This window comes from Vombatus ursinus, unplaced genomic scaffold (genome assembly GCF_900497805.2).
Source record: "Vombatus ursinus unplaced genomic scaffold, bare-nosed wombat genome assembly UNPS02014176.1, whole genome shotgun sequence".
Classification (NCBI taxonomy): Eukaryota; Metazoa; Chordata; class Mammalia; order Diprotodontia; family Vombatidae; genus Vombatus; species Vombatus ursinus.
In genome coordinates this window covers 511,537-534,662 of record NW_020953954.1, presented here as the reverse complement: position 1 = coordinate 534,662, position 23,126 = coordinate 511,537, and the positions used below count along the sequence as shown (strand labels likewise).

The 23,126-nt window shown below is 50.6% G+C and overlaps 2 protein-coding genes across 8 annotated transcripts in view; one reads left to right on the top strand and one right to left on the bottom strand.

The window, feature by feature from the left end:
• LMNTD2 (lamin tail domain containing 2) overlaps positions 1–4,665 on the top strand; it is a 23,443-nt gene extending 18,778 nt beyond the window's left edge. The window contains exons 11-15 of the mRNA XM_027860164.1: positions 2,657–2,776; positions 2,898–3,133; positions 3,353–3,474; positions 3,771–3,823; positions 4,310–4,665. Coding sequence (XP_027715965.1) covers positions 2,657–2,776; positions 2,898–3,133; positions 3,353–3,474; positions 3,771–3,823; positions 4,310–4,468 — 690 coding nt within the window. The 3' untranslated portion in view covers positions 4,469–4,665. The remainder of the gene's footprint in view (positions 1–2,656; positions 2,777–2,897; positions 3,134–3,352; positions 3,475–3,770; positions 3,824–4,309) is intronic.
• Positions 4,666–4,748: 83 nt separating this feature from the next.
• The window catches only part of LRRC56 (leucine rich repeat containing 56), a 62,052-nt gene continuing 43,674 nt past the window's right edge, over positions 4,749–23,126 (bottom strand). For 5 of the 7 annotated variants that reach the window (XM_027860167.1, XM_027860166.1, XM_027860165.1 and 2 more), the window contains 7 exons: positions 13,327–13,498; positions 12,589–12,798; positions 12,424–12,488; positions 11,298–11,437; positions 9,487–9,638; positions 7,043–7,364; positions 4,969–5,390 (listed from right to left, as the gene is read on the bottom strand). In XM_027860167.1, coding sequence (XP_027715968.1) covers positions 5,063–5,390; positions 7,043–7,364; positions 9,487–9,638; positions 11,298–11,437; positions 12,424–12,488; positions 12,589–12,798; positions 13,327–13,498 — 1,389 coding nt within the window. In that variant the 3' untranslated portion in view covers positions 4,969–5,062. Of the gene's footprint in view, positions 5,391–7,042; positions 7,365–9,486; positions 9,639–11,297; positions 11,438–12,423; positions 12,489–12,588; positions 12,799–13,326; positions 13,499–23,126 lie in introns of all 7 variants that reach the window. The other 2 variants (XM_027860169.1, XM_027860170.1) reach the window with 2 other exon arrangements.

The following is a 23,126-nucleotide window of genomic DNA, read 5'->3' as shown; positions in this document are numbered from 1 at the left end:
TCTGGTCCATTTCACCTCTGCAGCACCTCTGGTCCATTCCGCCTCTGCAGCACCTCTCCAATATGCACCCTTCTCTCTGACACTGCCCTCACTCTGGTGCAGACCTTCATCACTTCATACCTGGACTATTGTAGTTGCTGCTGGGTGGGAGGTCTGCCTGTCTCAGTCAAATGGGGTCAAATGTACAAACCTCTGCTTGGCTTGTGTAGCCCTTCACACTCAGGCCCCTTCTTACCTTTCCACTCTTCTTACATTTCTGTCCTCTGTATATTCTGTGGTCTCGTGACATCAGCCACCTCACCTCCCCATCTCCTGACACCATGCCTGCGCTGGAAGGCTGTGCTTCAGCATCTTGGCCTCTTGGCTCCCTTCAAGTTCCAGTTAAAATCCCACCTTCTCTAGGAAGCCTTCATTCTAGTGCCTTCCCTCTGTTGGTTACCTCCTATTTATTTTGTCTGTGTCTGCATGTTGTCTCTCCCATTAGACTATGAGCTTCCCGAGGGCAGGGACCCTATTTTTTCTTTTCTTTGTACCCCCAGGTTGCCCCCAGTGCATCTTTATACCCCCTTAGCACAGTGCCTGGCATATAGTAGATGCTTAATAAATGCTAGTTGACTGACGATCTTTGTGGGTCCTGGTAGTGTTAGAACAATCCAGTAATGAGTCCACAAGGTGTAGAGAACTGTCACCTTCATCTAGAACCACTTCAAGTTTATCTTCATGTTTCTCGTGCTAAGGAGTCCCCATCATCCTCGGTGGTGGAGGTGTCAGAGTTAGGTGAAGGACATTTGCTTAGGTAACACCCCATCCTGGGCCATGCCCCCAACTTGCACTGAGGGTTGTGTCTCCATACAGCAGCTGCTACTTTATATTCAAGGAATACACTGTGGGTACTACTTCTACTATGACAACTGACAAGCCCCGTCTGGTGTGTGTCGCCTTAACATTCAGCCAGTAGATAGAATTATCTCTTAGCGTAGGCATTTCTAAGACATAGTACAAAGTTAACAAAATTCTCCATCTGCCCTCAGTAAACTTGGGGTGCACTTTCTCTCAAATACAGCATCTGTGGGAAGCACAAACTTCAAATGAGAGTGAGGCTGGCCTATATGGAGCAGATGGTTAAGGCAACTCACAATTCCAGAACTTTGGGCCTCAATATCCTTTCTCCACTCATGGAGACATCACAGGGCTCCCCTTCTGGGACTGGTCTCCACCAGATGCCCCATTCAGCAGGGCTCTCAAGGTCTTTCAGGATTTTCTTCTCTTTGCAGTTCGACTTTCAAATGTTAGTTAGCTTCTACAATTTCTTGGGATTCAGAGCTAGCCCTCTTCTCTGCTGCCGTGCTCCTTGAAACTATTGCCAACTTCACGTGTCTGCATCTGACAGGAGGGTGTGTGTCCCTGTTTGACAGCTGGCTCCTCTATCAGGGAATAAACGCTCAAACTACTGGACGTGGTACTTCCTGGGAGAGTAGCTTCATTGCTAGATGACCCATTTGATTGGAGGAAGGGAGAGAATCCCCCTCTTTTTCCTCTAGTGTGAAGAGTTGGGTCCTTCCCTAACTGCTGGCTCCTACTTGAACTGTGGAGAGCTCTTAAGCAGTCAGAGTGCGGACAATTGTGTGGACAGTTCTCAGCCAGCTAATGGCATTGACCCTTTCCATTGAATCAGTTAAAGGCATTCACATTCCACAAAGCAGAACCACTCACTGGGTATGACATCTTGGTGACATCTGGTTATCCGTATTGGCCTCCTGGGATATTAACACCTTCTCCTAAGCTTGGAGAAGGGGCCCAACTTCTCCCTGTTGCTCTTAAAGCAGAATGTAAGGTAAGTAGACAAGTATGACCTTGAAACAGGAAGCACTCCAGCCGTCCTTTCTCAAGGCTACCATCTATGCACATTTCCTGGGGGATTGCACCCATGGTCCACTCACTCTGTACTCATTCCTCCCCTTCAGCACAAAGGGCTTGGAAAGGTGCCCAGGTAACTTGTCTCTTCAACAGTGTGTGTGTGTGGGGGGGGGGGAACCTTTGTCACTCAGGGAGCTGACAGGGACCCTAGCTTCAGCTCTCAGTTTCTATGACTTGCAGACAGATACCTTGGCTTCTCCCTGTGACCACCACTACCCCCCAGAACATCTTGATCCCTTCCCGTTCTGCCACTGATGTCCAGGTGTGTTACTTCCCTCCTCTGGCCACATCCCCCCAGACTCTGCTCCTTGCAGGCCTTTGCTCATGAGACCAGCACATAGGCCGGACAGGTGTGATCATGCTTGGATACATCACATAGGCTTTTAGGGAACAGTTCCCAAGGAGGACTCTGAGTTGTGAGCCTACTTGTGTGTTGCAGAACCCACCCCTGTTCCCTTGTGGCTGTTCTGAAAAAGCCCTGTGCCTTGTAAGAGGACCCCAGCAATGGGTACAAATGACCCCAAAAGCTTCAGAGCCTCTTGGAGTGGCAGGGTGGAGCTGGGCATCAGTGGGATTCTCAGGTCCAGGCCCCTCTGGGCCTCTCCCGGATGCCCTCCTCTCAGCCTCCATTTCCTGAGTGTTTCTGGCTGCTTGAGGAGAGAGGCTCCTAACAGAACATATCCTTTCCCATGTGGCTGACCCGGGCATGGGGACTGGTCTGACAGGACTCTTGGGGCAGGTGTGGGGTGAAGGGGTCAGCTTGGCGAGGAAGCGCGTGCCTCAGATGCTGCAAAGGGAGCTGATCCATTTCTACACCAACCCTGGCTGTGTCACCCTCCTGCTGAACCCCAAGGGCCAGGTGAGTGGCAGGGGCCATGGTCAGGGTTCCAAGGGAAGGAGGGCTCTGGTCCTCAGAAGGGAGGCCACCACAGGTGTGGGCAGCCCTCCTGGGGGGATGAGGTAACCAGTCAGTCCTCCAGGTGATGAGCGAGTATCAGGCACAACACCGTGTGACCGAGGCCTCCAGATCCTTCGCTGACCACACGGACGTATCTATCGACTGCTATCCCCTTCTTGAGGAGGCGGGAGAGAAGCCCCAGGAGGCCCCGGGTGTTGGGAGCAAGATCCCCCGCCGGCATTTCCGGGCCCAAAAGAAGACCAAGGTCCCAGGGCCTCCCCCTGGCCTAGAGGGCCAGCCTGGGCCCCACAGAAGCAGGTGTCTGGTGGAAGGGAGAGGTGGGATTGGCTCAAATCTGGCCAGCTTCTCAACCCTGGAGCTAAATGCATGCTCACTTTTCCCTTCCCCCATCCCTAATTCCTCCAGGAACACAGCTCTGTAGTCCCCTGAACCTCACCCATTCCCCTGCCCCATGCCAGGCTCTGCAGGGTGGTACACGCCCGTCCACTAACACTAACGCCTGCTGCCTCCATGCAGGCCCCTGAGCCCCATACCCAGCATCAACATATCCAAGAGCTTCAGCCAGTGGCAAGCTAAAGAGGCCGTGGCCTGCAGGGAGTCTCTTCATGGTGCCATGGTGCCACTCCCCAGCATTCCAGGTGCCCCCCCAGGAGCGCCCTCCTTCCTTCCCCTCCCCATCGCTTGTCCCTATGTCTCACATAGACTGTTCCCAGTCCAGGAACATGGACTTCCCCATGACTTTCCCAGATCTTTATCTCCACCTATGGGAAGGTGGGGGTGGGGGGCTGACAGGGCCACGGTGCTGCTGCTGAGGGCTGACTGTTCCCCATGACTCTCAGATCTCCACCCCTGCTGGTGGGGAGGTGGGGGTGGGGTGGGAGGGCTGGCTGCTGAGGGCTGACCTTCATGCTGTCCCTTTACCCTCCCCCAACAGAGCTGGTACAGCTGCCAGGCATTGGCAAGAAGATGCAGGAGAAGAGCATTCCTGTGAGTGGCCTGTGTTTGTGAATGTGTGCGTGTGTGTGCGTGTATGAATAAGACCTTGTCACCTAGGGTGTATGTGAGATGTGTATGTGTTTGTATAAAACCTCCTAGCTTGGGGGGGGGGGGTGTGTGTGTGTGTCTGTGTAAGACAGCACAACCTGTGTGGGAATGTAGGACCTCACAGCCTGGGGGGAAGTGTGTGTGTGTGATATATGGTTGTGTAAGACCTCAGAGTCTGGAGGTAGTGTGATGTGTTAGAGTAAGACCTCACTGTCAGGGGGGTGGGGGCAGGTAATGTGTGTGGTGTGATATGTGTGTGTGTGTGTGTGTGTGTGTGTGACATATACAAGTGGAGGGTGTTGTGTGTGTTTGGGGGAGGGGGCTAGCCTGGGAGCAAGGCCCTGTTCCTCTGGGGGCCAGCAAGCCTGCAGCCCAGGCAGCCCCCCACACCCCTTTTCCATGGCCGGCCCCCTCCCTCTCTCCCCTCAGAGAGCAAACCAGTTCCTGCCATCACGGATCTGCAGGAAAGGTGTGGATGTGGACTGTCCCATGGTGGCCCTGAGCGTGCAGAAGACCATAGAGAGCAGATTTGGGCAGAAGCAGCTGAGTTATCCCCCCATCACCAGAGAGCTGAGGGAGCCTCTGTGAGGGCGGAGGGGCACAGACACAGCCCACAATACCTGTGCCTCGAGTAGCTGAGTGGCCTGGACTGGAGGCTCCGTGTGATGGGCGGGCAGGGACAAGGGGCTCTGGGGGAGCCCCAGGCCAGGGACAGGAGTGACACACTGGCTGCATGATTCATCTATTAATCAGTATTAAGTGAAAATAAAATCTCCTTACATTTCTGTCCGACCAAGAGAAGAGACTGATTGACAGAGGGAGGGAGGGCCTGCCCCAGTATCTGATCCGTCAGGACCAGGCTCTGCCCCCCCCCCCCACATCCCCACCCCCCGCCAGGCTGTGACTTCAGGCAAGAGTTTGGATCCTCTCCACCCAAGCATCTTGCCCTCCTTCCCTGGCCCAGCCCCTCCTATCCTAGGACTCGTGGGGTGCAGGGGCGATGGCCCCCGCCTGGGGCATTAGCCGGCTCTCATCCCCACTGCCCCCTCCGTAGAGTCAGCGACAGGACTCAAGGGGGCCTTCTCTGGGCTCTGCCTCGTTGGGGTTAGCCGCGGGCCTTGGATCTGGTGCCAGGGGCTTCGGGGGCCGCGTCTGCTTGCCCGAGCAGCTGCCGTTGTAGTGTTACGACTTGGAGTTCCTCTGGGGGTGTGCTGGGGGTGTTGGGGGTAGGGTAGTGGTGGGGCCCAGGCTGGGCCGGCTGGGCCACCTGTGTAGGGTGCTGGTGCTGCTGCTGGTGAGTGGCCAGGCAGGGGCTGGCGGGAGCATCTTCTCTGGGGCCTTGGCTGGAGAGCGGATAATGGGCTGCCTACATCTGGGTCCCTTGGCTGCACTCTTCTCTGCCTGATGTCTGAGGAGGGAGAAGGCGGGCTCCAGCGGGGAGGGTGTGTAGGAGACAAAAGACGCAGGCGACTGGCCCCTGGCAGCTGGTCTGAGGCCCCGTGCGCTGTACCTGAGAGGGGAAGAAGCAGCTGAAGACCTGGTCTGTCCTGTCCAGGGGTTCTGCAGGGGCTTAGGAGTGTTCAAGATTCCCCTTCCCTGGCTCCCCTCACTCCAATCCCCTCTTCAAGGGAGTGGTGGATCAGAGTCTGCTGGAGGCAGGGGCTTCCCAATCATTCCCAGGGCACTGGTCTTCTCCTTCCCTTCCTGACAGGAGAGGATGGGCAGGGGAAGAGGGAGGAGACAGAGAGAGAAACAGAGAGGAAGGAGGAGAGAAGAGACAGTATAACATATTTGGGAGTCTACCTGCCAAGACAAACCCAGGAACTATGAACTCAGTTACAAGATACTTTTCACATGAAGTCAGATCTAAATAATTGGAAAAATTTCAGTTGCTCATGGGTAGGCCAAGCTAATATAAAATGACAATTCTACCTAAGCTAATTTACTTATTCTGTGCCATACCAATCAAACTACCAAAAAAATTATTTTATAGAGCTAGGAAAGATAACAAAACTCATCTGACAGAACAAAAGGTCCAGAATATCAAGGGAATAAAAAGAAAGGCGAGGGAAGGTGGCCTAACTGTACTAGATGGAAAACTGTATTATAAAGCAGCAATCATCAAAACTATTTGGTACTGGCTAAGAAATAGAGTGGTGTCCTAGGGCTGTAACCCAAAGAGATCATAAATATGAGAAAAGGACCCACATTTACACAGACATTTATTGCAGTTCTTTCTGTGGTGGCCAAGAATTGGAAACAGGGATGCTCATCAGTTGGGGAGTGGCTGAACAAGTTGTGAATGTATCTGAATGTAATGGAATATTACTGTGTTGTGGGAAGTGATAAGCAGGTGAACTTCAGAAAAAGCTGGAAAGACTTACATGAACTGATGCTGAGTAAAGCAAGCAGAACCAGGAGGACATTGTATACAGTAACAGCAACATTGTGTGATGATCACCTTTGATAGACTTTGCTCTTCTCAGCAATGCATTGATCTAAGACAATTCCAAGGGACTCATGCTAGAAAATGCTGGCCACATCCTTTTTTTTTTTTTTTTTTTGCTAGGCAATGGGGTTAACTGACTTGCCCAGGGTCACACAGCTAGTAAGTGTTACGTGTCTGGAGGCCGGATTTGAACTCAGGTCCTCCTGAATCCAGGTGCTCTATCCACTGCGTCACCTTGCTGTCCCTTCTGTCCACATCCAGAGAAAGAACTATGGAGTCTGACTGCAGATCAAAGCATACTATTTGCTCTTTTTTTTCCCTTTATGGTTTTTCCCTTTTGTTCTGATTCTTCTTTCACAAAATGACTAATGTGGAAATATGTTTAATATGATTGTACATGTATAGCCCATATCAGATTGCATGCCATCTTGGGGAGGTGGAAAAATTTGAAACTCAAAATCTTATGAAAGTTAATGTTGAAAACTAAAATAAATTTAATTAAAGTAAAAGAGAAGAGAGAAATAGAGACAGAGAGGGAGGGATGGAGAGAGAGAGAGGAGAGACAGATGCAGACTGTCACAAAGACACAGAAATAGAAGAGACAAGGTGCACACACGGACACAAGAGGTAGATGGAGAAGAGAGAGCAGACAGAGGGTCCTTCCTGCTGGGGGTGGGAGAAGGTTAGAGTGAGCATTTGGAAGGATTCTTTACGTGGCCTCGGTGAGTCCAGATCCCACAGCTGGCTTGACCCCTCGATGCTCTGGTTGGCTCTGGGATCCTGGGCCTCTCAGGGCCATGAGACACCTGAAGGGAGTCCGCGTGGCTAGCCTCTCCCCTAGGTGGGCCCCTGCCTCTGAGCTGGACAATGGGCTGACGGTGAGGTTCGGGCTCAGACGCCTGTCCCGGAACTCCGACCTCGAGTGCCCTTTGGGGTTAGGCAGAGGGGGAGGGGATGGGCACTTGAGGAAAGAAGGGATCAGGGGGTAGCTGGGCCCAGCTAGCTGTCCGCTGCTGCTCATGACTTTGGAAGGATCTGGAAGGCAATGGAGGTCACAGGTTCAGCAGGATGACCACCAGGGAATCCAATGCCCTCCACACTCTGGGGGCTCTGGATGCTTGGTCCCTTATGGTCTGATACCAACTGGGAAGGGAAGTAGCCCGTCCCAGCCATCCACAGACCTAGTCAGACCTTGATCTGCCATCACCCACCATGCATCACCTCCATGTTCATGAATTTGGAAATGCCCCTATGGGATTCCAGTCTCTCCCTGTGCCTTCCAGCCCTAGGCCTCGTTCCTCATCGGCCCCCTGCCCCGAGGGAGCCCCCCCCCACCGTCCCTCACCATACTAGCCCTGCACCCTTTCCGTATCCCTGTGCTTTTGGCTCCTCCGCCAGCCTACTCAGCTCAACTCTTGCGGCCTTCGGTCTTCCCAACATCAAGCCTCTGCCTTGGGTCCTTCCCACCATGTGCTGCTGGAGAGAACCCCCAAACTCTCTGCTGGGGTCTGCTGTGTGTTCACAGCCCCCTCCCTCCACCACCTCCACAGCGTTCTGCCAAACCTCCTCCTCCCTTAAGCCTCCCCCTGCCCATTGTCCCAGATGAGGAGGCCAGGACGAGAGCTCCCTCTTCTCCCTGGCCTTGGCCTCACTTAATGAGGTGGCCTGAGCCCTCTGCACACACAGGTGATCCCCCCCCCCCATCCCATCTTCTCCGGACACTGGGTTACCCGGCTCCAGGCTGCTTCCCTCCCTCCTCATCTCCGCCTTCTGGCTTCCCTCAAGTCTCAACTAATGCTCCATCTTCTGCCAGAAGCCTTTCCCAGCCTCCCTCCATCTTGGTGCCTAGCCCCACTATATCCGCTGGAAAGTTTGTTTGTACGTGGTTGTTAGCATGTTGGACTGTGCGCTCCTGGAGGGCAGGAAGGAGCTGTTTGCCTTTCTTTGTATGGGCAGCTTAGCACAGTGCCCGGCTCACAGTGGGGGCTCGTGAGTACTTGGTGATCACTGTAGTCCAGGCTTCTCTGGGCATTCCCAGTTCCATGGAGAGCACTACCAGTTTACAGGGCATGGAGCCTGTTGCGTCCCCTTCCTCGTGGGGGGCCGGGAGACAGCACCCTCCTTTGGCTGGGCTTCTAAAAGTGGCAAGCTGGCCACTGTCTCCTTTGGAGGTGAGCCCTCTCTGCTGTGCCCATCAAGGACGCCATGGACTGACCTGGTAGCTGACTGTCCTCTCCCCATCCCTCTCTTAACCCCAGCTCCCAACCTCGGCTGACTGATGAGATCACAGAGATTTTGGGAAGGGAGGAGGGGGAGAGGAGGCTTCCATTGGAGCCAGAGCATGGGAACCAGCGGGCCTGGGCAGATCAAGAAGGGTCCGGAAGGGCACGGGAGCCATGAGTGTATTTGAGGCAGCGGGCAGCAGCCACGAGGTGGGAAACATCGGAGCTTAGTGAGAATGGAGATGACGCACAAGGAGAGCGCCTACTCTGTGCCAGGCCCTATGCGCTGGGGTCACTTGTGCAGGTAGAGGGAAGGACCACCACAAGCAGGGAGACCCTTGGGAAGTGATTGTGACTTATGGTCCAGATGGCAGGGACAAGGGGCCTGGCCAGATCTGCTGGCTGAGGCATGAGTGGAGGGAGGAGGTCCCGGGTGTGAGCTCTTGGGGCGGGGAGGGAGTGCAGACCCTGGAGGGGCAGGGCCTGGAGTACCCTCCCTTGCCTGGACCCACTCCTTCTCCAATATAAAAAGGGGGGATGGCAGCCGTAATGTCAGGGACTGACCCTATGTCTATGCCCGGTCTCTGTCTCCCTAGGTACAAGACCCAGGCATGTGCAATCTCCAAGAAGTACTTGAAGACCAGGGGTCTTCACAACCTCGGTGGAACCCCCTATCAGTCTGCTCCCTTGTTTGAGTGCAGTCCTGGCTCCCTCCCTCATCAGAGTCTCCAAGGACCCTTATTGGCCCCTCACCTGAGTGGGGGGCACCAGAAAGGTCTTCGAGATGTCAGGGGTCAAAGGTGATCTTGGGAAGGTGGTGGAAGGTGGTAGAAGGTGGATGGAGGAGTGAAATAGGGGTCTTTAGAGGCAGGAGACTGAAGAGGTGATCGACCAGCAAGAAGGAAGGAAAACAAGGGGGAGGCAGGGGGTGTTACCTGGGGCAGGGCTTGGGGAGCCCGGGCAAGACCCGAGGGGGCCCTGGGCCTTCTCCTCTTCCTCCTGGTCATTCAGCACCATCCGGTCCTCTTCCTCTTCCTCCTGGGAACACACCTTGGAAAGCCGGAAGCTTCTCCCCCCGACCAGCCTCCTGAAACACCCGCTCCTTAGCTCACCGCCCTGGCCGCAGCCTCCCTGCAGCTCCCCTCCTGGGCACTGGGAGGACTTGGAAATCTCACCCTTCTCCTCCTCTCAGGCCCCTCCCAACTCCCCCCAGTTCCCGCCCTCAGAAACACACACCCTTCGGCAGGTGCTCGGCACTGGTGACAAGATGGAATGAAGCTTGTTTGACCAGGGACGCACCCTGTGTGAACAGTGAAGGCCAGATGGGGAATCTCGGGGAGAAGGGAAGCCAGCTCACACAAGGGGGATCTGGTGCGCACCCAGGTACCTGCAATGGCAGAGGCTGAGCCGCTGTCCCCCCTCGGAAGCCAAGGGGGCCTGAGAGATGGGCCTGGCTTCCAAGCCTTCTTCTGAATGGAGTCAAGGACTCCCCCAGCCACCGGGGATGAGGCCACCAGATCTGACTCATGGTACTAGTGTGACAACAGCTCACCTAAGATGGAGGACCCCGTGCAGGGCGTGTGGGGTCCCCTTCTACATGGCTGGGAGCCACCATTGGCTACATGACTGGCCCAGGTGTGCTCTGTCTTTTCCGTGGTGACTGGGGTGAAGGTCCCATTCACCCAAGCGCTGGCACTATGCACTAATCTGGGTGGGGGGAGGGGCTACCCAAGAACCCACTGGGGGTTCGGCCGTTGGTCCTTCCCTTTTCAGCTGTAGGCACAGATGGTGGAATCCCCCAGACCCTGACGGAGCCACAGCAACCTTGGATCGACCTTGGGCCAGGATTCCCCAGCAAGGGGGTCTTGAGAAGCCAGAAGGCCCGGACTTGAGCCGGGGGCTTTGTCTTGGTGAGACTGTGCTGTGTGAGAACTTGGGGGGGGGGCAGGATTATGCTCCCCACAGGCATAAGGGGATGCTGACATGTTTGTTCTTGCAAGGCACCATTCCTTTGTAAAAGCTAAAGTGACTGAAGAGGGGTGCTGTGGACCCCTAAGTCAGTGGGGAATTGAGCCCGTGTCAGATACTAGCTACCCCCCAAATCTTCAAGGGCCTCGGAGAACACTGGGGGAGAAAAACCCACGGGAGCATGAGAGGGAGAGGCTGATGAAGGCTCTCCATGGCTTCCACAGTCAGACCAAGACTCTGGTCTGGGTTTCAGAATGTCCCTGCTATCTGGCCCCTCCAAGTGCTCCTCATACACACTGCCTCAGGAGGCGGCCCTTCCTCTCCACACCCACAGAGGCAGAAACCCCTAACCCTTTATAGGCAGGAGGGCAGATGGCTGTGGAGGGCATGGAGGTGGGCAGAGAAGGGGACACTTCAGAGTGTGCAAAGGGGAAGGAAGGGATGGAGGCTAGGGGAAAGCAGGAAGGCAGCCTGGATCATGCCTGACCCTCGTAGCTGCTGCCCTCTGGCTCCCTCTGCTCCTGGCCCAAAGCTGAGCTGGTGGGGTCCTGGAGGGATCGCCACCTTCTTAGTCCCGCTGCCAGCTTGGCCTGGGACACTCCCATGCTAAGCCCGGGCACCTCCCAGGTCACCCCACCTCGTAGCCCCCTCCTGCATGAAGGGAGGCCACCCAGCACTTTCTGGCTTTGGGCCCCTGGGCATGGCCCAGGCATACAGGACTGGACAGCAAGGAGCGGGAGCCCTTGGAGCCATGGGTCCCCTCTCCCTCTCAACTCACCGTTGCTGCTGCTTCTCCCTCCAAGGCTTGAACTCTGCCCAGAGGTCCTCTTCCCCACCAGAGAGCTCTTCCAGGCCCTGCGGAGGTGACCTGACAGACCCCAGGGCTGGAGGCTGGGGAGCTGGGTGTCTACTGTGGTCCTGGGAGCAAGTGAGAAACTTGGTTGGGGCCGGGTGGCTGAGGATCCAGGGATCCAGGTGGTAGAATAAGGAAGGCAGGCGCTCATCCCAAGCTGGGGGAGACCACAGTCCTCTGGGGCTGAATAGGAATGTGTCCTGGGGGAGCCTCTGGGTGCAAAGCAGGCAGTGCCTTCCTTGGCCTGGGAGCATCTGTTGCAGCAGGCAAGGTGGGGCTCCCTTGTTTGCCTGGGGTGTTGGAGAATCTGGGAGGTCAGAAGTGTGGCCAGGGTTCAGTGCCTTCTGCGCCTGGCGCAGAGCTAGAGGGTGGTTTGGAGTTCAGGGGGCTGACACCCTCAAGCTGAGCTCAGGGACCCATGGAGGCAGGCCTGGCTAACTCCTGAACCCGGTGGGGTGGGCCTGCTCTGAGGGGGTACCTGGTAGCAGCGGCTGGAGCTGCAGCCTGAGGTGGGCTGGGGCCTCAGAGGTTGCTGAGTGTTGGACAGGAAGGGGTGTGTGGAGCAGGGTGGGAGAGGGGAGGCTTTGATCTGAAGGTCAAAGGTTCAAGGATTACTCTGGCCAACAAGAATTGCTGCTGAAAGGGTGTGTGTGGGAGGGTGGGTGGGGGGTGAACTTCCATCCTTCACCCCTTCCCCACTCTCCAGCAAGGGCTCCTGGCCTGGGCCCCTGCTCACTCCCCAGGGCGGTTTCTGCCTGTTCCCCAGCAGGGCTCAGCAGGGCTCCCGACCTCCATGCCTGCTCCACTCCCCAGGGGGGCTCTTGTCCTGGGCCCTTGCCTGCTCCCTAGGGGGCTCCTGGCCTCCGCGCCTGCCCCAGGCTCCCGGCCTCTACTCCCTTCTTTCCCCTGGGGAGCCCTTCCCTCCCTGGCCACCCAGATCTCAGCCCATGCTTGGGGCTCTTTTGGGGGGGGCTCTTTGGGGGTAGTGTGTTAAGGAAGTCTTTGGCCTGTGGAATGCCAGGCCATCCCCAAGGGGTACACAGATACCTACGCGTAGCTTCTGCCGGCGCTCCTGCAGGCCTTTGATGGGGTTTCCACAGAGGACCCGGCTGACACCTGAAAGAAAGGAGGTTAGGTCAGCTCCTTGGTGGAGGTCAAGGGAAGGACAATGGATCCTGAGGAAAGACATGCCCACCCGGCTGCTAGGGGTGCGTACCGTGGGTCAGGTCACTGGAATCGCTGGTGTCGGGGGCCAGCTCCTCGGGGAGGAAGGCTTCCGGGAGGGGACTCCCAGGAGATGACAGGGGCATCGTCCAGGGCAGCCGGCCCACAGGGAAAGGCCACGGCCGTGGAGTTGGTGGTAAGGGGCTTGTGGACAGCCTCAGATTGGGGTTGAGCCTCTGCCTTGGTAAGCCTGCATGAAAATCTGAGTGAGAAACAGAGAGGATTGTTGTCAACCTGGTCAGAGCCCTCCCAGAAGTCACAGGACAAGGGGGAGGCCTCCAACGTTCCGGATGGAGGATTTGGGGATAGACTGCTCATAGCCAGCCAAGACTGTGGATCTCTCCAAGGAGTTCTGCCATGAAGCAGGGTAGCTCTCTGCACTGTACAGACTGGTAAACTGAGGCTATCATAAGGGAGGGGTTGCTGGGCTGTGGCCCTGTGTTGAGCCTCCCCCCAGGATCAGACAGTTGCACCAGGAAACATCACCTAGGTGAGAAGACGCTGGACTCTGGTGCAGGCCTGTAACAAGGAAGCGCCTTCCCTGGAAAGCAGGCTCTGGGGGCCTGGGAGGGTCACCACCTCCACTTTGCCTGGGGTCTAACTGGGCATTCTAGCTTCTCATCAGTGCTTTTTCAAGCTTACTCTCCACTGGAGCCTCAGTAAAGGAGGGGGCTGGTCCCCGGGGCCCCCATCCATCCCTGCTGGGGGGAGGGCTGAATGAGCTGCATACTAAACCAAGTGCCATCCAGGTTGGCCTCTTTGATGGATTCCTTGACAATGAGCCAGTCTTTGTTGAGCTTCCGGGTGGCCTGGAGGGAGGTCTGGCCAGCAGGTATGTCATCCAAGAACTGGAGATGGGGAATGAGCTTTTTCACCTCTGCCCTGTAGTTATAGTCTGGGGCCTGGAAAGACAAGACAGGGACCGTCAGGACCACACAAAAGTATTCTGTGGGCTGTGGGCAAATGCCTCAGAGAGCCCCTTGGGCAGGGAAACTGCACCAGAAGACCATCATGGCCAGTGGCCAGTGGCCTGACTGGAAATAGGCCCATGATGGGGCTGGGGGGTCCCAGATACAGAGGGCTGGGCCAAAGGTCCTTGGTGGGGGACCACAGTCCTAATACTGGGGTTCAGAGTGACCACAGCAACCATTCCCAGGTTAAGGCTCCCCCACACCGACAGAACATGACCCCGATCTTGTAGGCAAGCTTCTAGGACCTTATCAATATCACTCTCCATAAATGGATCCGTATTTTTCAAAAACCCTTCTCTGAACCTCACAATGTTGGGCCAAGATTTACCCAATCGCCAAAGAGCAGCACCACAGCGTAGCAAACAATTCGGTCAATTCTGATAATGTAAATTAGAGTCGCACTAACCGTGCGGATCACAGCAGACTACAACTTTACCATGGTCAGTGTTCTCTTGAGTGTAGATAAGAGTGAAAATACTTAAAACAAAAATCTTTTTGTAATTAGTTTATTTTTAGTTTTCAACATTCACTTCCATAAGATTTTGAGTTCTAAATTTTCTCCCCCTCCCACTCCTCTCCTCCCCCCAAAGATGGCATGCAATCTGATAGGGGCTCTACTTATACATTCATATTAAGCATATTTTCCCATTAGTCGTGATGTAAAGAACAATTAGAACTAATGGGAGGAACCACGAGAATGAAGCAATAAAACAAAACAACAAAAGAAAAGGAGAGCAAATAGTGTGCTTCCATCTGCATTCAGATTCCTTGGTCCTTTCTCTGGATGTGGATAGAAATTTCCATTGTATTTTTTTTGGAATTGTCTTAGATTCTTGCTTTGCTTTGAAGAATCAAGTCTATCAAAGTCAGTCATCCCATAATGTGGCTGCTGCTGTGTACAATGTTCTCCTGGTTCTGCTCATTTCATTCTGCATCATTTCATATAAGTCTTTCCAAGTTTTTTTGAAGTCAGCCTGCTCATCATTTCTTATAACACAATAGTATTCCATTACACTCATATACCACAACTTGTTCAGCCATTCCCCAATTGATGGGCATCTTCTCCATTTCCATTTCTTTTCTACCACAAAAAGAGCTGCTATAAATATTTTTGTACATGTGGGTCCTTTTCCCATTTTTATGATTTGTTTGGGATACAGACATAGAAGTGGTGTTGCTGGGTCAAAGGGTATGCACAATTTTATAGCCCTTTGTCGTAGTTTTAAACTGATCTCCAAAATGGTTGGATCGTTTCACAACTCTACCAACAATGCATTAGTGTTCCAATTTTCCCACATCTTCTCCAACATTTATCATTGTCCTGTTTTGTCATGTAAGCCAGTCTGATAGGTGTGATGTGGTACCTTAGAGTCATTTTGATTTGCATTTCTCTAATCAATAGTGATTTAGAACTTTTTTTCATATGACTATAGACAGCTTTAGTTTCTTCCTCTGAAAATTGTCTGTTCATACCTTTTGACCATTTATCAATTGGGGAATGACTTGTATTCTTCTAAATTTGACTCAGTTCTCTACATATTTTAGAAATGAGGCTTTTATCAGAGACACTGGTTGTAAAAATTCTTTCCCAATTTTCTACTTCCCTCCTCATCTTGGTTGCATTGGCTTTGTTTGTATAAAAAAAATTGTTTGAAGATAACTCTTGAACCACAGTTCAGGACATCCTCTGCCCGAGGTCCATACATTCCAGTGGATTTGCTGAGGATAGTAAATATTAAAACCAGAGGGAGAAGGTAAGGGGTGGGGGGAGCCACCATTGGTTATCCCACCATTTAAAACTGTTGCCTCTGTTAGATAAGAACACGTCTTGGTGGGGTCAGTCCATCAAAACTGAGTGTGAGCAGGGCCTGTATACCTCCTTGAGCTGATCAAAGCCATTGTGTGAGAGTCTGGATCGCCCAAGGAACTTGTATAAAACACAAAACAAAGGGAGCCCTCTCAGAACAAAGAGGAGATGCTGAGGGTCTGGAAGGGGAGAGGCCACAGCAAGCATCACTTACTTCTGAAGAGCAAAGTTAGGACTGAGGTGCAGCAGAGAAGGGAGAGATCCCAGCAGGGCCATCCAGCACAGAAGACCCTGACCAGGGCCTGGGGGAAGATGGGGGCAGCAACATACTAGGATGCACACCCCAGGAAATACGGAGATCAGTTGTAGATTCCTTCAGTCAGTCCAAGGCGAGAAGGGAAACTCGCAAGTAGGATTGGTTCAAAGCTGCTCCCTTGCTCATGGGATAAGGCTGCAGGCAGAGGCCTATTGTAGTATTTAAACTCAGTAAGACACTTTATTAGTATTTTTCTGTGATTAGTTTAGAATCATCTTTTCTCTCACCTGGTCTGTAATGTTTTCTTGTTGTCCCAGGGACAAGAGAAAGACCCTAGGTAGGGTCCATCTGGGGGCCACCCCAGAGCCCCTTGGTAAGAGCCCAGGGTGTGCACAATCCTGGATCACAGCAGCAAGAGAAAGCCCTAGGAAGAGCCCAGAATGACGGCAGCCTCCAAAGGAGCAGGAGAAGCGCAGGGCCATGCGGTGCCCAGTGTGGCCGCAGAAGCAGCAAGGCCCCGCGCTGCATCTGGGCAGCCTGAGCCCGACCACCAAAGGAGGCAAAGCCAAACCATTCCTGTACAAGGTGAGGCTTAGACTTAGCAACCAGGCTCGGGACCATGGAGGCCGACTTTTGAGTCTGACCCCAACCCAGACACAGAGATGGTGGACTGAGCAAAAGGAGAAAACAACAGATATGACGAGGGACGCCTAAGGAAGAGAGCTGTCCCATGCCAAATCCAAGCAGAGTCCGAGAGAAGAAAGTCCGGGCCACAAGTGAACCAGGAAGAAACGAGTGACCCATGGGAGGGTGGAGAGAACAGCAAAGAGGACTGGTGCCTTAGAATGAGGGCGGAAGGCCTAGCCCAAGAACGACGTGTTCTGAAAAATGGAATGGGCCAGACAGAAAACAACTGCACACAGCAGCAAGTAGTGTTAAAACAAAACAAAGAGATTCGGGGGGGAAAAGCCAGAGGAAAATGTAACATCACCAACAGCCCATCTGGAAAGTAGGTCAAGGAACATATCAAGAAGTCATAAATGAAAACTGCTCAGAACGCTTAGAAACAGATGGCAAGTGGAGACAGAAAGAAGCAATAGGTCACCTCCTGAAAGAAATGTCCCAAAACAGAAATTCCCAGAAACATCATAGCTAAAATCCAAAGGAAAAGACAATAGCTGAAAAGAAAGAGTTCAAGTACCAATGATCCACAGAGGGTGCTAGAGGGCGCCACAGTGCACAGAGTGCTGGGCCTGGAGTCAGAAAGAGCTGAGTTCAAATCTTGCCTCAGATACTCGCTTGTGTGACCCTGAGCATGCACTTCTGTTTGCCTCAGTTTCCTCAACAGTGAAATAATAGCACTTCAGTTTTGTTGTAAGGATTGAATGATGTGATATTTGTAAAAAGCACTTAGCACAGCGCCTGACACATAGTAGGTGCTATGCAAATATTCACTTATGTCTCCCCTTCCCATAGTCAGGATTACAAAAGATTTGGCAGCTATCACTAAAAAGAAGAGGAGAGCTTGCAATGCATTATGCCAAAAGACAAAAGATAAAGGCTAACAACCAAAGGCAACCTCTTTAACAAAATTAGGAAAGAAATAGATCTTTAATGGAATAGAGGGTATCTAGGCATTCCTGGTGAAAAGGATGAAACTGTGCAGACATTTGGAACTAGAAACACAGTCACCAACTGAAACATGGGTATACATATTTGTTTATGAAGGTACTATGTGGGGATGGATTGTTTATGTATTAATAGAAGGAAAAGAAATCCATGTCTTCACAGAATCCCAATATTGTCAAGGGTCAGAGAGAAAGGTTAAAATGACAGAAGACGTGTAGGTGATTTTGTTCTGTTCTGCTTAGGAGAAGATAAAAATGGGAGGGACAGGGAATTATACTGGGGAGTAAAGGAGAAGGAGTAGGAAATCATTGTCATGTAACAAGTACATCCATGGAGGAATGGGGGAGGGGAAGGTCAGCCCATGACCTTCACTTTTATCTGAACTACACAATGGAACATAATTGTGTCCCTCTTATTCACCCCACACACAGATTTTTGGCACAGAAAGACATTGAATTCAGAAGGGAAATAAGAAGGGACAGGGTCAAGGGAGGGACAGAGACAGAATTTTAGGAGAGAGGGTAGAATTGTTATGGGAGAGTCATCAGGTGAACAAACTCAAATTCTGGTGAGAGATGGGACGTAAAAAAAAAGGAAGAGAGAGCAAAAACCTGGGATTAGGGGTAGGGAAATGACATGAGAAGAGCTAGAAGAGAGAGGGAATGTGCTGCTTCACCTACAAGATCACAAGTCAGTCAGTCAGTCAGTCAGTCAAAGATTTATTCAGCACCTACAATGTTCCAGGCAAACTCACTTTCTCCTATCACCTTCTTCATAGTTGTAAGAAAGGAAATGGAATCAAAGAGAGGAAAAAATACTAGAGGAAAAGATAGAAATTTACAGTTAGTAATAATAACTGTGACTGTGAATGAATTGAATTCTCCCATAAAATGGAAAAGTATAGAAGAATGGATTAGAAAGCAGAATCCAACAATATGTTGTTTAAAAGAAACACACTTAAAACACAAACATTCCCACAGGTAAAATGAGGGACTGGAGTAAAAGCTTAAAAAGACTCTCCACAAACAAAACTATGTAGTTAAAATTGGAAGAGAAATAGCTCACTGTGAAAAATCTTTGCAACAAGTTTCTCTCATAAAGTTCTCATATCCAAGATGTATAAAGAACTGAGTCAAATTTATAAAATTAAGAGCCATTCTTTCCTGGACACATAAATGGTCAAAAGATATGAACAGGCTGTGAATATGAAAGGAAGGGATTCAAGCTATCATCAAACAAATGGACGAAAATACCCAAAGTCACTAACGATTAGAGAAATGCAAATTAAAGCAAACCTGAGCTTCCATCTCACACCCATCAGATTGGCGAAGATGACAAAAGCAGGAAATAAATCAAGTCAAGCCATTGACAAGGATTTATTAAGTACTTACTGTGTGTAGGCACTGTGTGAAGTGCTAGGGATACAAATACAAGCATAAAGAAAGATGTTCCTGTCCTCAAGGAGTGTACATTCTAATAGGGATGGGCATTCTAGTTCTTGGGCTATCTCCCACTGAACTTTAAGGTCCTTGAGCATGGGGACTAATCATTGTTGTATTTTTGTATGCTCAGGCCACAGAACAGCATCCTGAATAGGGAAGCTGATTAGGAAATGCTTGTGGAAGCAGGGAAGAATGGAAAGAAGGAAGAAAGGAAGGCGAGATGAAGGGAACGGGAAGAAAAAAGAAAGGAAAGAAGGAAAGGAGAGAGAAAAGAAGAAAGTGAGAGAGGAATCAACTGAAAAAAAAAAGTACTCAGACAAGAAGGAGTCCCAAGAAAAGGTTGTCTCTTTTCCTACTCTCCTGTCCTGGTGCCTTGTCTATTTACAGTCACTATAATATAATTTGTTATTTCATTATCCAAAAGGTTCCAGTAAACTGAATTTTGTTTCAACTACAAAGAGGCCAGGGGTTCACTAGAGATAAATATAAACATGGAATTAGCACAACCTCTACCCAAATGTTAAAAATTTTCCTAGCTGGAGGTTCAGTGTGATTGTGATGAATTCATAGCTTTTTGTCTAAATAAATTCCCTAAAGCTAAAGAGGAAGAAACCATGTGGACCTTGGGGACCATAATATTGCCCCGATGTTTTAAATAGGCTGACTACTGTAACAGTGTGCTGCAGACATCTCAAACTCTCTCTTTTCTCCAAGTTTTCTCCTCTTCTGCACTTTTCTATTATGAAGGCAGCTGCCACCATAGGCTTGCAATCTTTGGGTTATTTTTTTTTTCTCTTTACTTTCCTTCATCTCACATATTCAATGCATTTCCAAATTTTACCATTTCCACCTTCCCAATAACTCTTGTGCATTTCCCCTTCTCTCCCCAACACATGGCCACTACCTTCGCAGAGATCCTGACCACCATCTCTTGCCTGTTTTATTACAATAGACTTTTCATTGTTCTCCCTACTCATCTCCCCATTCTAATCCAACCTTTTATTCAGTGGCCAAAGCAATTTTCCCAAAGGGGAAATCTGATCATGTCACCTCTACTTTGCCTGTTTGGGAAGGAGAGGAAGATACTAGCATCCCTGGGCCAGCCATTCACTCATGTTCCCCATCTCCTACAGCTCCATTTTGGTTGCCTTAGCCCATCATGTGGGCCAGTGCAAGTGAGTTCAGTGTCTGACTCAGTCTTTCTCTCTTGTCTTCATACTAAGAAACTTTAGATTACATATTAGCACTCTTTCAGTCAGTCAATAAATATTTATTAAGCACCTACTAGGTGTCAGGCACAGTGCTAAGTAGCCCTCAGGGAACTTACATTCGCATGGGATAAGACCACACCCAAAAAGAAGTGGAAGAGCAGGGTTGGGGAGAGAGGGAAGGGATCCAGCATGGCAGCATGTAGAAGTCCCAGGGAGTGCGGCTGAGTGGGGAATGAAAGATGGCTGGTGCAGGCCACTTTCTTAAATGGAGACTCTGGGAGAAGCTCTCTACCCTCCCACCAGTTCCTCAACTTCCCCATTTCCTATGACCCCCTCCTCTGCTACACACGAAGATAGCCAAGCCCAATTTGATCTTGACAAGTATGTTCGTGAACTTTGTGATTCTTTTATCTGGTCATAATCTGTTGTTATTCTACCCCTTCCTCTGCCTTGCAACCCCAAACCTTGGTTTTCCTTCATACTGTGACCTCCAATTCCTCTACCCATTAGTTCTTTCCCGGCCCTTCATTCTTGCACTGTCTACACTCTTCTCCCATCTCCACCTTGAACCCTTGGTGAATCAGCTCAATTCTGCACTGTCCTCCCCTGGTGAATCTGTGTCCTCTTATCCTATCATACATCTTTCCCTGCCAACTCCAAGCACTGGATGTTTTTTTTTTTTAATCATCCATTTGCTGCCTTTTCTCTTACTCATGTGCCACCAAACAAACTGGAGAAAATCATAAAACTATGGGTTCACTACACATCTACATCACACAATCTCAGATGGGCCCTCACTGCAGCAAGGCAGTCCTTTTAACCCACCTTGTGGACATGCTATTCTACTCACCATCGCATATTTTCCAAACCTTTTCATTCTTCCTCAAACCTCCCATGGTGGGGCTTGTGGAAAGCAATGTGTTTTTTGTTTTGTTTTGTTTTGTTTTTGCTTAGGCAGTTCGGGTTAAGTGACTTGCCCAGGGTCACACAGCTAGTGTCAAGTGTTTGGTCTGAGGCTGGATTTGAACTCAGGTCCTCCTGACTTCAGGGCCGGTGCTCTATCCACTGCACCTCCTAGGTGCCAGGAAGCAATGTGAACGTCAGGAAGAGGAGAAATAAGCAAAAGGTATGGATGCCTTTGGGATAGAGGGCTCACCGAAGTTGTACAAGGTATAAAAGAGAAATAAGAATTGTGAAAGCAGAATTTATGGCCAGCATAGCAGTAATATTTAGCAGAATAGGAAAACTTGAATCCCAGTGGTAAGTCTTACCAAAGAAACAAAAGAGAGAGAAACTGATTGGGAACGCAAGAACACAGAATTGAAGGGCAATGTGGAAGAAGAGAAGCAAAAAATAATGACGGTAAAAGAAAGTAAATTCTTTGTACAAGCAAAACATATCGATCTCAAAGATAGGATGCATAGAAACAAGTTAAGAATTCTAGGTCTCCCAGAAGAATATGACAAATTAAAAAATAGAACACCATAATGCAAGAAACAACACAAGAAAACGTCCCAGAACATCTGAGACACCAACCGAAATAACCAATAGAAAAAACTCCGGCAACAGAGAAAACCGCCGCAAACTCCAAAATACATAGTGATTAATTTAAGCATTCCACTGACAAACAACTCGTTCTGCAATCAACCAGGAGAGAGTACTCCCAAAATAAAGGAAAGGAAATTCCAATAACACAAGATTCTTTAGCACCCATCATAAACCATGGGAGGAACTGGGATTATGTGTTCCAAAGAGCAAAGGAACTCAAAATACAGACCAAGGTGACCAACCTTCCCAAAAACTTGAGCCTACCCACAAATGAAAAAGATTGACAATTCAAAGAAGTTTTTGAAGCATTCCTAGAAAGAAAACCAGACTCAAAGAAATTATGTGCTTTTCAAACACCCTAGACAACAGAAACACAAGAATGGGAAACAAATGCAATAACCAAGAACAACAGTGACAGCAGAGACAGCAGAGACCCTTGGGAAATGTCTTTCTAAATGTGTATGAGGAAGAAGCAGAAGTCAGACAGACACAATGGTAGAGAGACAGACTTGAAACTTGGTGGATCAAGCGTCACAACACCTTATTTATGGGTAAATCGATGCTTTTGTGGGACGAAATTGCAGAATGTGCTGTGTGAAGAAAAGTAAGGAGGCTGATGTCACTGGGTGGCAGAGTACACGAGGGTGAGTAAGGTGTAAAATGTCTGGAAGGATAGTGAGGTCGTAAAGGGCTTTGAAGGCCAAACAGAGGATTTTTGTGTTTGATGCCAGAAGAATAGGGAGCCACTGGAGTTTATTGAGTAGGGGGTGACATGATTGTGACAGGTATGGCCCGAGAAAACCCCACCTTGGACTCTCCTTGAATTTTCCCACTACATCAAGAAAGTCTCTAGCGGTAGCCTGAGGCTATAATCCATTCAACTGGCCTTTCATTAGGGCTACACCCAATCTCCCAATTCTGTTACCTCTGACCCACTCAGCCCTTCATTGTCTGTTACCTTCCCACCCTAGATACCATCTAGACCACATCCTCCCTTGGCCTCGTGGTCTAGGTCCCTGGTTCACCCAGCCCTTCTCTCTTACCTCACAGCCACTCCAGCTTACTGGCTACTCCCATCCGGATCCTCCCTAGAGGCCTTCTACCAATCACCTCAACCTACTTGGCCACTCCTAGATCCTTCCCACAGTCTTTCTGCATATAAGATCCATCTTGGCCTCCATTAAGGTGCTCAGATTCAATCTAACCCTCTTGTCAATACCAGCATGACAAATGTTCAGATTCCTTAAAAGTCTGGCCAATATGGCAAATCTTTAATAAACTTTGTCTTTGACTGAAAGAAGGCTTGGGTCAAATTCATTCGGGCAGGACCTGTGTGTTGTGATTTTGGGGTCCCAGCACTCCTAAACCTCTAAACCTCCACAAAATCGACCAGAGATGCTGCAGAGGTGAAATGGACCAGAGGTACTACAGAGGCGGAATGGACCAGAGGTGCTGCAGAGGTGAAATGGACCAGAGATGCTGCAGAGGTGAAATGGACCAGAGATGCTGTAGAGGTGAAATGGACCAGAGGTGCTGCAGAGGTGAAATGGACCAGAGATGCTGTAGAGGTGAAATGGACCAGAGATGTTGCAGAGGTGAAAATGGACCAGAGATGCGGCAGAGGTGAAATGGACCAGAGGTGCTGCAGAGGTGAAATGGACCAGAG